Source organism: Pleurodeles waltl, chromosome 1_1 (assembly GCF_031143425.1).
Source record: "Pleurodeles waltl isolate 20211129_DDA chromosome 1_1, aPleWal1.hap1.20221129, whole genome shotgun sequence".
Classification (NCBI taxonomy): domain Eukaryota; kingdom Metazoa; phylum Chordata; class Amphibia; order Caudata; family Salamandridae; genus Pleurodeles; species Pleurodeles waltl.
The window spans coordinates 969,366,328-969,381,553 of record NC_090436.1 but is presented as its reverse complement, the minus strand read 5'-3'; the positions used below and the strand labels follow the sequence as shown (position 1 = coordinate 969,381,553).

Genomic DNA, 15,226 nt, shown 5'->3' with positions numbered 1-15,226 from the left:
GTCTTCTTTCCCAACAGTTTCCTCAGAACGCAGAGCTCTATGACGTAAAAAAACTAGAATGGGTGTATTGTGAATGAAACTTTCCAGTGTGTACCTAATGTTTCATTTTGAAGGATTTCTTTTCACACTTGAACGTTTAACTTAAGTTATTGCACTTCTTCTGAGTGTAGGTGTTAGAAATGAGGTCTTTGGTTGGCAGTCAGGTTACCCCCTGTCCAAGCAAGGACCCTCACTCTAGTCAGGGTAAAGGAGAATTACCCTTAGTTAACCCCTGCTCACCCCCTTGGTAGCTTGGCACAAGCAGGCAGGCTTAACTTCAGAGTCTAGGTGTAAAGTATTTGTACCAACACACACAGTAACTCAGTGAAAACACTACAAAAATGACACAACACAGGTATAGAAAAATAGCAAATATTTATCTAAACAAAACAAGACCAAAATGACAAAAATCCACCATACACAAGTCAAGTACGGAATTAAAAGGCAAAAAGAGCCTTAAATCCTTGAGAAAACAGTAAAAACACTGTTAGCGTTGAAAAGTACCTGGGAAGTGTCAAAACAACACCCACGAGCGAGTGTGCGTCAGTAAAGGCTAGCAATGCGTCGATTTCTCACCCGCAAGCAAGACCGTGCATCGTTTCTCCTCCTCTGGTCGCGCCGGTGTGCCTTGTTTCTTTTCTCCACAGGAGAGCGATGTGTTGCTTTTCTGCACCCAGCGATGTTGCATCAAAAATCCGGCCGCACAGTGTCAAGAAAACCGTGCTGTGTAGGTTGCTACGTTATCAGCCTCCATCAGCAGGTGTTGCGCGTTGGTTCTCCAGCTGCGTGCGTCGATCTTCCAGCTGCGATGCAGATGGAGCGTCGATTTCAGGCGTGAAGCCGGCAGCAGGTCGTTTCTCTGCTGTGCCTCGGAAGGTGCGTCTAAATTTTCCCCACACAGCGGTCTGTGCGTGGATTTTCAGTCTTGGTCTGCCAGCTTCACCTTCCAAGGCCTCATGAACTGGATAGGGCACCACTTGGCAGGGCAGGAGTCTCAGCAGAGAGTCCAGGTCCTAGCAGGAGAAGTCTTTGATGGCCCTGAGATTTCAACAACAGGAGGCAATCACAGGACAAGCCCTTGGAGATTTCTTCACAAGCCGGAATGCACAACAAAGACCAGTCTTTGTCCCCTTACACAGGTAGAAGCAGCAACTGCAGGATAGCTCCAAAAAACACAGTCACCGGCAGGGCAGGACTTCTCCTCAGCTCTTCAGTTCTTCTCCAGGCAGAGGTTCCTCTTGATGTCCAGAAGCAATCTGGTTTTTCAGGGTTTGAGTGCTCTTCTTATGCCCATTTTGTCCTTCGAAGTAGGCCTACTTCAAAGGAAAGTCTCTCTTGTTTGTGAGATCCTGCCTTGCCCAGACCAGACCCCAGACACATACCACGGGGTTGGAGACTGCATTGTGTGAGGGCAGGCACAGCCCTTTCAGGTGTAAGTGACCACTCCTCCCCTCCCTCCTAGCACGGATGGCTCATCAGGATATGCAGGCTCCACCCCAGCTCCCTTTGTGTCACTATCTAGGGAGAGGTGCAAACAGCCCAACTGTCAAACTGACCCAGACAGGGAATCCACAAACAGGCAGAGTCACAGAATGGTTTAAGCAAGAAAATGCCCACTTTCTAAAAGTGGTATTTTCAAACACACAATCACAAAAACAACTTCACTAAAAGATGTATTTTTAAATTATGAGTTCAGAGACCCCAAACTCCACCTTTCTATCTGGTCCCAAAGGGAATCTACACTTTAATCATTTTTAAAGGCAGCCCCCATGTTAACCTATGAGAGAGATAGGCCTTGCTACAGTGAAAAACGAATATGGCAGTATTTCACTGTCAGGACATATAAAACACATTAATATATGTCCTACCTTAAACATACACTGCACCCTGCCCATCAGGCTACCTAGGGCCTACCTTAGGGGTGTTTTACATGTAAGAAAAGGGAAGGTTTAGGCCTGGCAAGTGGGTACACATGCCAAGTCGAATTAGCTGTTAAAATCTGCACACACAGACACTGCAGTGGAAGGTCTGAACCATGTTTGCAGGGCTACTAATGTGGGTGGCACAACCAGAGCTGCAGCCCCCCTAATAGCATTTGATTTACAGGCCCTGGGTACCTCTAGTGAACTGTACTAGGGACTTACCAGTAAATCAAATATGCCAATCATGGAAATCCAATTACACATACATGTTAGAAGCACTTGCACTTTAGCACTGGGTAGCAGTGGTAAAGTGCCCAGAGTAACAAAAACAGCAAAAACATAGTCCAGCACACATCAACAACCTGGGAAACAGAGGCAAAATATTAGAGGAGACCATGCCAAGTATGCCAAGTCTAACACGTGTCCCGCCCAGCTGAAAATGGGGAGCAACTACCCAACCTCATAGGAATTCTCATCACCAAGGCGGAATAATCTGGACAGGCCATCAGCACTGGTGTGTTCTGTGCCAGGGCTGTGTTCCACCGTAAAGTCCATCCCCTGTAGGGAAATGCACCACCTCAACCGTTTTGGATTCTCATCCCTCATCTGCATTAACCATCTGAGGGGCCTGTGGTCGGTCTGAACCCGGAAGTGATTCCCAAACAAGTAGAGTCTAAGCTTTTTCAGCGCCCAGACCACAGCAAAAGCTTCACTCTCCATGACACTCTACCTACGCTCCCTAGGAAGTAACCTCCTGCTAATGAAGGCTACAGGTTGATCTAGGCCCTCTTCATTAAGCTGTTAGAGTACTGCTCAATTACCATGCTCTGAGGCATCTGTTTGCACAACAAACTCCTTGGAATAGTCAGGTGCTGTGCACACGGCAGCCTTTAGGGCATCAAAAGCCGCCTGGCAAGACTCAGTCCAGATTACCTTTCTGGACTGCTTTTTGGAGGTCAACTCAGTCAAGGGAGCAACAATTGTGCCATACCTCTTGACAAACCTCCTATAGTATCCTGTGAGACCTAAACAGACTCCCAAGCCAGAATGGTATCAATCTTTGGCTGTAAGGGTGCCACCTGGCCACTCCCCACCTGGTGTCCCAAGTGCACCACAGAACCCTGCCCTATTTGGCACTTGCTTGCCTTAATAGTGAGGCCTGCCTTTTGCAGGGCCTCCAACCCTTTGCAGAGGTGTTACACATGTTCCTCCCATGTGGAACTGAAGACAGCAATGTCATCCAGCTAGGTGGCACTGAACTCATCCAGCCCAGCCAACACCTAGTTGACCAACCTCTGAAAGGTGGCAGGGGCATTTTTCATCCGAAATGGCATCACCTTAAACTGAAAGTGCCCATCTGGGGTAGAAAATGCAGACCTCTTCGTGGCCCCTTCAGTCAAGGCAATCTGCCAATACCCAGACGTTAAATCAAACGTGCTGAGGTATTTGGCAGCTCCCAACCGATCTATGAGCTCATCAGCTCAGGGGATGGGATGCGCATCAGTTTTAGTGGCTGCACTGAGACCCCGGTAGTTCACGCAGAACTGGAGTTCTGGAGTGGCACCAGGTGCAGCGGCCTTTGGTACCAAAACCACAGGGCTGGCCCAAGGACTGCTGGAATGCTCAATTACCCTTAGGATTAACATCTTGGATACCTCATCCTTAATGCTAGCCCTGAACTTGTCAGTCACCCTGTAAACCTTTTATTTAATGGGTGTACTGTCCCCAGTGTCCACATCATGTGTGCACAAGTATGTGACCCGGGGAATCAAAAAGAACAGTGAGGTGAACTGTCCCAGAACCTGGCGATAGTCCCTCTGCTGCTCAGCATTCAGGGAGGGGGAGAGGATCGCTCCCTCCACAGACCCATCTTTCTCTCCTGCAGACAGGAGGTCAGGAAGAGGCTCACTCTCCTCCTCCACCCTTTCATCTGTCACTAGGAACATGGACAATTCAGTCCGCTCAAAGTGTGGCTTGAGCCGGTTCACATGCAGGACCCTCAAAGGGTTCCTGGGAGTCTGCAAGTCCACCAGGTAGGTAACTTCACTCTTGCGCTCCACCACCTCAAATGGCCCAGTCCACTTGTCCTGGAGCACCCTAGGCTCCAATGGGGCCATCACCCACACCTTTTGACCAGGTTGAAACTCGACCAGAGGGGCATTCTGGTCATACCAGCGTTTCATATCCTCCTGGCTTGCTTTTAGGTTCTCCTGATTGAGACTCCTGAAGCGGGCAGTCTGGTTTCTCAGAGCCAGCATTTAACTGAATACATCCTGGGGGGGTTTACTAGGAGCTTTTTCCAAAGCCTCCTTTACCAGACTTAAAGGTCTCCTCACAAGGTGGCCATAGATCAGCTTAAAAGGACTAAAGCCAAGTCGCTTTTGAGGCACCTCCCTGTAAGCGAACAGAAGGCATGGCAAGAGGATGTACCACTTCTGCCTCAAGGGCTCTGACAGGCCCATGATCATGCCTTTTAGGGTGCGGTTGACTCTCCCAAACAGACTATTACTTTGGGGGTGGTAAGGTGTGGTGAACTTGTAGGTTACCTTCCACAGAGACTTCATACATGTTGAAATGAAGTTGGTACCCCTATCGGACACCACTTCTTTGGGGAACCTCATGCAGGTAAAAACTCCCATCGAGGTACGGCCCACCACAGGGGCAGTGATTGATCTTAAAGGAATGTCTTCTGGGTACCGGGTGGCATGGTCCACCAAGACCAGGATAAACCTGTTGCCCATGGCTGTGTTGGGATCCAGAGGCCCCACAATGTCAATACCAACCGTTTCAAAGGGGGTACTAACAACAGGAAAAGGTTAGAGGGGAGCTTTACATTTTACCCCACTCGTGCCACTTGCCTGACAAGTTGGGCAAGACCTACAATGAGCATCAGAGTGCATGTGCATTTTGGCCAATAGAAATGGGTGACAAGCTGCTCAAAGGTCTTGTCCTGTCCCAAATGTCCAGCTAAAGGCACGTCATGAGTCAGACCCACTACGAAGGTTCTGAAGCACTGGGGTACCACCAGCACACGGGCTGACCCAGGCTCAGGAACTTTAGGCTCACTATATAGGAGGCCATCCTCCCAGTAAATCAAATGTGACCCACACTCCTTGCCAGACACCTGGTCTGCAGCCTGCTACCGCAAACCCTCCAGAGTAGGGCATGACTTTTGTGCCTCACAGAATGCTTCCCTGGTGGGTCCCCCTTCCTGCTGCCACTTTGACAACTCAGGGACCTCACTCAGTTCAGCCACCTATTCCCCTGTAGACTCCAGGGCCTCCCCCTCAGATTCAGCCTCCTCCTGGACCGTGGGAACTTCTGGGGCCGGTTTCCCGTGCACCTTGCCCTTCCTCCTTCTGGCAGACACCTGGGCCACTCTTTCAGGCTCCAGGGTCTCCTGATCACCCTGACGGGCTGCCATAGATCTAGTGGATACGCATACCCACCCAGGCAGACCCAACATCTCCAAATGTGACCTGTGTTCGACCTCCTTCCTAGGGGAATCCTCCAGGTCATTGCCAAGCAAACAATCTACAGGCATGGTTGGACTCACAGCTACCTTCAAGGAACGTGGGACCCCCCCCCCATTCAAAGGGAACCTACGCCACTCTGCACAGGTGCTGTGAGTTGTCCACTGCAACTACTTGGTGAAGTACCCGGGGAACTATCTGCTCATCAGACACCAGGTGACTCCTCACTGTAGTCAGAGTGGCTCCTGTGTCTCTCAGAGCCTCTACCCTCTGTGAATTGATGGTCACCCACAGCCTATACTTCTTAGTGTTCTCTGACACTAGGGTTCTCTGGACCATCTCACTGTCCCCTAGTGAGAAAAGGGTCATCTCAGCTGGCTCCCACCCACCTGGAACTAACTCCTCCCCAAGCGCTAAACTAGCCAAACCCTGGGACTGTGCACCAGTGGGTACTGGTGTACTCTTGGGGCATTTAGGCTCCCCCTCACATGACCCACTTGGCCACATGCATTGCACTTACATTGAGGACCCCCTGCTACAGGTTTCCTTTTGGAGAACCATGGCTTCTTCTCACTAGGGGGCTGGGAATCTTTACCCTGGGAACCAGATTGAGGCCCTTTAGAGAACTCCCCCTGTTTACCGTTATCCCCTCTTTCTTCTGAGAGGGATCCTGCCCCTTGGCATGGTCTCCCCATACCTCTTCTGGACTCTGGTGCTCTCCCAGTGGTCCGCTTCCTGCGCAAGCTTCCTGGGGTCAGTCAGCTTGCTGTCAATCAGGTGCTGGCGCAGCTCTGGAAAACATAAACTGTACAAGTGCTCCCAAGCAATCAGACTGTAAAGCCCCTCATACGTTGTCACCTTACTGCCCTTCACCCAACCATCCAGTGACCTACAGAATGAATCAACACATTCCAACCATGTTTGGGATCCCTTCTTCTCATAGGACCTAAAATTTTCCTTATACTGATCAGGGGTGAGACCATACCTAGTGATCAGGGTGTCCTTCATGATAGGGTAAGTGAGCCCCTGGGGATCCCCCAAGGATGTCAGAGTATCTCCTCCCTCCCTCTACCTCAAAGTGCTTCCACAGACCCGCCCCCCAATGAGCTTCAGGGACCAGATTCATATGCCTTAAACCACAGCAGTATGTCATCCTCCCTCTTGTAATCCTTCACAAGATCCTTAGGAATGTGTACATTCCTCTCAGGCTGCACTGTGATGTTGCTGCCACCATCCCTACTAGACTGGCTCCTCTGACCCAGCTCCCTCAAGCTGAGCTCATGAGCCAACAGTCATTTTTTCTCCTCTATGCCCGTCTTCATTTTCTCCAACACCAACTGGTGAGCCCTCTCTGCCTGTCTGTCCTGCAACTCTTCAGGAGTCAGACCCTTAGATGAGACACTGCTACATGCCCTGGGAACCCTCCCCCCGGACAGAACAGACCCACCCACAATACCATTGTGAATACTCTGCACCTCCTCCTCCTCACCCTCATCCTCATCATCTGTGTGCCACTCAGCTTCCTTGGCTGCCACCCAGGCCGTCAGTACATTTTGCAGCTCCTCCTTCCTGGTGGAGCTCTTAATGGGGCAGGCAAGATCCTTACTGAACTGTTACAAGTGGGCCACTGTGTAAATCTCCAGTTCTCCAGTTTCCCTAAATCAAAAGAAGCTCCAGCTGATGCATCTCTAGATTGAGACAAGATGAAAAGTCAACAGAAGTGCAAAGCTTCAAAAGGCAGAAAACAAGTTCCCAATGAAGTCAATCAAGGATTACCACAAAATGGAAGTAGGGAAAAAGCCCAAAAAAAGAAAAAGCAACAAAATCACAAGACAAGTAGTATGTGTCACGTAGTGGTCTGCACTGAAAACAGTAGTGTACACGTAATCACTGTATTTCAAGTCAAATCCCAATCACTGATCACCAATGTTAGAAATGGGGTTTTCCGTTGGCAGTCAGGTTACACCCTGTCCAAGCAAGGACCCTCACTCTAGTCAGGGAAAAGGAGAATCACCCTTAGTTCACCCCCGCTCAACCCCTTGGTAGCTTGGCACAAGCAGGCAGGCTTAAATTCAGAGTTTAGATGTAAAGTATTTGTACCAACACACACAGTAACTCAGTGAAAACACTACAAAAATGACACAACACAGGTTTAGAAAAATAGGAAATATTTTTCTTGACAAAAAAAGACCAAAATGACAAAAATCCACCATACACAAATCAAGTTAGGAATAAAAAAGCAAAAAGAGTCTTAAATCCTTGAGAAAACAGTAAAAACACTGCTAGCATTGAAAAGTACCTGGATAGTGTCAAAACAACACCCACGAGCGAGTGTGCGTCAGTAAAGGCTAGCAATGCGTTGATTTCTCACACACAAGCGAGACCTTGCATCGTTTCTCCTCCTTCGGTCGCGCCGGTGTGCCTCGTTTCTTTTCTCCACAGGAGAGCGATGTGTCGTTTTTCTGCACCCAGCAATGTTGCATAAAAAATCCGGCCGCACGGTGTCAAGAAAACTGCGCTGTGTAGGTTGCAACATTATCAGCCTCCATCAGCAGGTGTTGCGCTTTGGTTCTCCAGCTGCGTGCGTCGATCTTCCAGCTGTGATGCAGGTGGAGCGTCGATTTCAGGCGTGAAGCCGGCAGCGGGTCGTTTCTCTGCTGTGCCTCTGAAGGTGCGTCAAAACTTTCCCCACACGCCAGTCTGTGCGTGGATTTTCAGTCTTGGTCTGCCAGCTTCACCTTCCAAGGCCTCATGAACTGGATAGGGCACTACTTGGCAGGGCAGGAGTCTCAGCAGAGAGTCCAGGTGCTAGCAGGAGAAGTCTTTGATGGCCCTGAGACTTCAACAACAGGAGGCAAGCACAGGACAAGCCCTTGGAGATTTCTTCACAAGCAGGAATGCACAACAAAGACCAGTCTTTGTCCCCTTACACAGGCAGAAGCAGCAACTGCAGAATAGCTCCACAAAACACAGTCACAGGCAGGGCAGCATCGGAAAAAATAAGACTCTTTTTATACGTCGCAATGGCATTACTTCGACTGTATATTGCAACAGACTGGATTAAAGAAGAACCCCCCATGTTTGAGGTATGATGATCAAGATTATTAGCTATTTACAATATTGAACTGAGTTTATATAAACTTAGAGGACACAAGAAGAGACATAGGTGGGAACGAATCTGGGCACCACTGATTAAATGGCTGGAAAACCAAGATATATAGTAGAGGTTGTGTGATAATTGAGGGATCTTTGGTCTTTCCTTCCTTCTTTTGCTTTGTATGCTCTCTCTTCGTAAATGTATTGTATGCTTTTTTTTTTATATGTCAGAATATGAATTAAAAAAATAAAAAAAGTACCTGGGTAGCGTTAAAATAACACGCACGGGCAAGTGTGCATCGGAAAAGGCTAGTGATGCGTCGATTCTCACCCGCAAGAGAGACCTTGCATCGTTTCCCCTCCTCCGGTCGCGTCGGCGTGCATCGTTTCTTCTCTCCGCAGGAGAGTGATGCGTCATTTTTTCACACCCAGGGATGTTGCATCCATCCGCACAGTATCAGGAAAACCGCGATGTGTGGGTTGCGACATTATCAGCCTCTGTCAGCGGGTGTTGCATGTCGTTTCTACAGCTACCTGCATCGATCTTCCAGCTGCGATGCAGGTGGAGCGTCGATTTCAGCCACAAAGCCGGCGGAGCATCGTTTCTCAGCCTCTTCTCGGAAGGTGTGTCAAAATTTTCCACCCACAGCGGTCTGTGCATGGATTTTCAGTCTTTGTCTGCCAGATTCACTTCTTGTAAAGCTTGAGCAACATCGGCCTCAAGCAACTCGTCACTGACCCTGTCTACATTGCAGGACACACGCTTAACCCCATCTTCACCCCCAGCGACAAAGTCAGATACATCCACACCACTCACCTGGTTCAACCTCCACAGCGTACACTTCACCATTCGCGGCCTCTCATACCCCGGCATTAGGCCCTCAGATCCACACAAAGAAACTGGAAAAAGGTATCAGACGACTAGTGGAACAACTCTGAAAGATTTTCAGGTGGCTACCAGCAGACACCAGAAGGACCACAACGCAGGCCCTCATCACCAGCAGACTGGACTATGGAAACACGATCTATGTAGGAATCACAGCACACCTCCTGAAGAGACTCCAGACAATACAGAACTCAGCAGCAAGACTCGTACTTGACCTCCACAGAAGAACCCACATCACACCACATTTCAAAGAACAATACTGGCTCCGATTCCGAAGAGATGACAGTTCAAGATGCTGACCCACACCTACCAAGCCCTGCACAACGAAGGACCAGCATATATCAATAAATGCTGGTCCTTCCACCAACTGACCTGACACCTCAGATCATCTTCCCTCTACCTTGCAGACACCCCACTGATCCGTCAATCCAAAAACGGAGAATGGTACTTCTCGCATCTGGCAGCCAAGGCTTGGATCAACCTCCCCCTGCACCTCAGCTCTGCACTGTCACTCCAGCGATTCAGAAGAGAACTAAATGCCTGGATGTTGAAATGATCATTCCTTCACGCAGCAGCATACTGCTCCAGTGCCATGAAGCCCTCATGGGTGACTTGCTGCGCTCTATAAATGTTTGATTGATTGATGGACTGATTGATTGAAGAATGAAATGTGGTTAGCCATGACTGATGTGAAGATTAGACAATTGTCTACAGTAGTAAATAGACTCGCTGTAGATACAGCAGGGTATCTTAAATTAGTGAGTGTGGAGATGGTAGCAATTAGAGCAATGGTTGTGCAGAATTGTCTTGCCATAGATTTTCTTTTGGCAAAAGAGGGCAGAGTTTGTAAAGTAATTAAAGCAGGAAGGTGATGTACTTGCATACCAGGTTATATTAGAGTGATTGATTCTTTTAATAATGACATAACTAATTTGCCTCATGAGGATAAATCATTGATGAAACAAGGATTATAGGACAGCAATTGGTCCTCAGTAACAGAGTTAGAAAGTAGCTTTAATAAAGTAGGTGAATGGTTAGGTAATATTGGTAGTGATGCTCTTCAATAAGTTCTATTGCCTTTAATAATAACAATGATTTGTGCAATTACTCTATTTTTAGTAACATTGTTAGAGTGCATAATTAGTAGATATAAGAGCGGGACTGAGAGCAATAATAAACTGAGAAAAAGAAAAGGTCAATGGATGTAGAAATGGACGAACATCAGGATTGAATATGTCGATAATTAAAACAACTGGAGTAGACTGTTTGGTTATCTAAGAAGATAGCAGTTTCAACAAACTAATAGCAGATTAATTAAATGTATTAATGGAGTTAAAATAATTATTAAAAAATAATCAGCAAGGGAGATTGTAGACTTTGTTTTTTAAATGTGCGATTGTTGGTGACAAGTTATTTATGTGAATTAATGATGCATATGATCGTAACTGATGAACTAATGATTTTGCACATAAAACAATTTTATTATTTTGTTGAGCAGTGTGATGAATTATGAAGTAAAGCTATGGCATATTTTTGTGGAAGACATCAATTATTCAAAATGGATATAGTGTCTGGCATTCTGCTCATCTTGCTCCTGCTCATTCCCTCTAACAATCAGTGATCCACTGCAAGTCGTCTTTCCCCAGTTTCCGTGGAACACAGAGCGCAATGACCTAAAATTACTGTTGTTTTAAAAAGTGCATATTATGAATGAAGTTTTCATTGTGTACCCAATGTATCATTGTGAAGGATTTTTACTGGATGTTCTGATGAGGGTGTACAGAAGAACATAATTCTATGAGCTATGCTTGAGAAATGTTTCACACTGTGTAGTGCATCTCTAGAGTGCAGTTCATGCTAAAGCAAGCAGGAGATTTATCTTACCTTAAGAACTCGGTTAGTGTTAAGAACTGTTATAATTACTAAGTAATTTTTTTCATTTGCCAATGCAACCTAACCATGATCATACCATGTCTGAATTTGCAGTTTTGTCAATTGATAGGCATACATTGTGTATAAAACCCCTGCGTTTGAAGGCTCATGGTGGACTTATCGTTTTCTTCCCGAGACTCTGTCCGATAATTTTGAGACTTTCTTTTCCTCTTTTAGGGTTCTCTTCAGTAGTACTCTGCATGAGTTGGACACTTACAATCCAGAGATTTAATTGCCTAAATAAGAATTTTGTTATGATTTGTGATTCTGTATCTAAGCCTTCATGTAAAATTATGCATTTCTTCACAATGTGTTTGATACAAATTCTGTGAAAAATCCTTAAAACATTATTTTTGATCTAGAGCTCAGTTATTGTAAACATCTCAGAGCCAAATTTATCAACATTTTTCCCTATGTTTGCATCACAAAAGTGACACAAACCAGCACAAAACATTCTTTTGTTATTTATTTTCATTTTTGTGCAGAAACTTGTTGAAAGGTAATGCAAAGTAGTGGAAAGTGCTGCTTTCCATTATTTGGTGTCAAGAGGGCAATATATGGGTGGTAAATAGACATTCCCATGCAACCACCTTTTCTTGTTGTTCAAGCCCCTATCTACCGAAACTTTGAGATAGAGTTTTCTATTAAAAATTAACACCGTTTGACAGCAGAAATGAAAAGGAGAAATGGTTTCATTCCTTCGAAAGATAGGGTAACAACCCTTACCAACACACATTTTGCTGTACTCTGACTGTTGGTCTGCACTAGAATGTCAGCATGCCCTATGATTGTTGGATTCAAACGCAAGCCCTCCAGGGTGAGGCCCGTGTTGTATTACTGGATGCGTGCGTGTGCCTTGTATGCCAAATAAATGAATGCTCGTACTGGAAGACTTGCTGGCTCTGAAACTGGGCGGGGGAGGTCGCCCATTCACTTTCATTTCCTTGCCTCCCACGTCATAGGCCTCAACCAGTGGCTGCAATCACGGAGGGGTAAATTTCAAAACTCCCCTCTCGAGACTGCCACAAATGTGTTGCTCCACACAGCTGCCGTGGTCTCACAACATAACAATGATGACGCATGCCACTATCTAGTGGGTGAGGGCAATTTTAACAACCTGCTTGGGATCCCACACTACAAGATAGGAAGGACTACTTCTGACATTGCCTCTTCCCATTTTTTGCATGTATAGTTTTGTAGTTGAGAGGGAGGATAAGGGTAGAGGGATACCTCTGGCCACTACGTTGGTGTGAGGATTTCACTTAAAGTTGCCTAAAGGTAATGCAAAGTAGTGGAAAGTGCTGCTTTTCGTTTATTAGCAACAAGAGGGTGCTACATGGGTTGTATGTGGACGTTCCCATGCAACCACCCTTGCTTGTTGACGCAAAGCCCTGTCTATGGAAAATTTGCATCATAAATCAATGCCATTTGAAAGCAGGCGTGAAGAGGAGAAATGTTTTAATTTCTCCTTTTTTTTCCGACTTTGCGTGTGTATGTGTATTGCACTATAGAGCACACATGCACAGTAAGAAAAGTTTTTAAAGTTGTCTAGGCGAAGTATTTTGTACTGGGAAGAACCCCTTCCAGTACAAAACCCATGCAAGACTCATTGCACTATTGTTCAAAGGTGTGTGCATTGGGCATGGCATCAAAACTGTGCGCCGGAGCTAGGGAGAGGGGAGGAGAGAGCCGTATCTCTGTAGATATGGTGCTCTCTTGCTCTGTCTTTCTGCAAGGCGGCGGAGCAGTTTTGATTGCTGTGCTGCGTGAGACTGTAGTAAATCTGGCCCTCGGTTTCTAATTTAACTTTAATCTTAAACCTATTTCATTGATGGACAGTGTAGTCTCGGTTCGTTAGTTCGAAGTTTAACAGAGCCAAATTTCCTAAGGTAACATTTGGGGTTCATACATTATTGGGGCTCAGGGGGTTATTGGGGATCTCTCCCACACCATTGCTAAATCCTATGGTAGAAGTTCCATTTAATTAAGAAATGATTGAGTAAAAATTGTTTTTTCAGAGGACTGGATGTTACCACCCTTCTCTAAGTCAGACCATTAACCTCAGTCTGTGACAAGGTACCAGAGCCCTCCAACAATGGGTTTATATTTTTGTCTTTGAGAAAAATCAGACACAGCTACTAATGCCATAAATATCAGAAGATTGCATTTTCTACGTTTTTTTTGCTACATTTATATACATTTTATTTTTCTGAACAGGTTCGAAAAGTAATGAACAGAATTTATCACCAGAATCGCAAGATTCATGAAAAGACGGTGCGGACGGCCGCTGCCGAGGTTATCTTGAACAGTAACCCATCTTATATGGAAGTTAAAAACCTACTGCTCTCGATTGGAGAACTGTCCCAGGAAATGAATAAATACATGCTTTCTGTCATCGAAGATGTTCTACATTTCGAAATGCCCGCAAGGTAAGTCTCACACAGATTCTCTGGTTGAGAAGTAGTTTAGCGGTTGAATTCACAGGGCAGAGCATGATTCCCTTCTTTGGCAATCTGTCCAGTTTAGGTAGCGTCAATTTCACAACTGTGAACTGAATACCTAGAAGTCGTATAGCGACTCATTAGGTGCTGTCCTGGGTGAAAAAGCCACTACTGTCATCACTGATTATTTGAATATATGTTTTGGCTTAAACATTAACGTCTATTCAGTGATGTCTCAGTAATGAGGCACACAAGATTTTTTTTTTATTTTACCTTCAGGATAAGTGAAACCACATGCTTTAGTGCTTTGGAAAGTTGCAGAGTGTATATTTCCTATGCAGTTACACATTCATGCAGTTTATCTGGTGAACTCTATGTTTGCAGGAATGTGCATGATTTTTCTTCAGAAAGTCCAATGTATGGTGTTTTTCTGCTGCATTTTTAACACAAACTTGGCAAGCGTCTCCCAGCTATAATGTTGCAAATTCAAATACTGCTGAGCTGGCCAAGCCTTTTGGGCATCTCAAGTCTATCATTTGCTATGCAAAAAACAATTTCTCATGAGTTCTGTACTAGCAATGCTTTGAAATCAAGCAGCAAGATGACACATCCCCAGTGATCGCACATAGAACGAATAAATACATAAATATGAATACAAGGGTGTCTATACATTGTAAAACAAACAATTCTGATCTGAGTATTGGAGCTGGATGAACAGAATATTACACTTCACAACAACGACCAGCAAATGGTGATCGCATGTCTTGTTTGTGTCTTGTATTGTGGTATGGTGATGTTTCAAACTCTGGAGTTATTTAATGAGATCACATCAGAAGAAGAAATGGGGACACCAGTATAAATAATTTATGAAAGAAGTGATAACAACGAATTGTGTCGGTGCTAGAACCAGGTGGTGCAGTAAATAATAAATAATTGCCTCAGTATGGATGTATACAATTGACCATTTAGAGGGGGCATTCACGTGAGGTTGCAGCAAATGCAGCAAAATTCATAGACATTCGGCTGTCAGATATATATATATGAATTATGAGGTTAAAGATTAAAGACGGTTGATCCCCCAGGTGAATATAGGTAATAGTAGAGTACTCACTGACTGGTGAGAAACGGGGTCTTGTGAAATTGGGAGAAATTCAATTTGTTGGAAGTATTTGCAGTTTGATTCTGAAGTGCATGTTGGAGTAAGTGGTACACTGTGGAACTTGAAACCTTTATATAGAATAGTGTGCAAGAAGTTAAAAAAAAATCAAGAAATGCATACTTTGTAATTTTGCCACTGAAATATCACATTGCATACTACTGTCTAGGGTACATTCACGTCTCACTGTGAGGCAGCAATGCCTGAACTGTCATGGAGGCATTCTCCCGCTGTCCCTGTAGTCGTACAATCCACTGGCACAGCAAAGGCCCCCGCAGCCT

The 15,226-nt window shown here is 45.6% G+C and overlaps 1 protein-coding gene across 1 annotated transcript in view; it reads left to right on the top strand.

Annotated features, from left to right (window-relative positions):
• Positions 1–15,226, top strand: part of MTTP (microsomal triglyceride transfer protein) — a 249,013-nt gene that overhangs the window by 172,516 nt on the left and 61,271 nt on the right. The window contains exon 12 of the mRNA XM_069230236.1: positions 13,566–13,777. Coding sequence (XP_069086337.1) covers positions 13,566–13,777 — 212 coding nt within the window. The remainder of the gene's footprint in view (positions 1–13,565; positions 13,778–15,226) is intronic.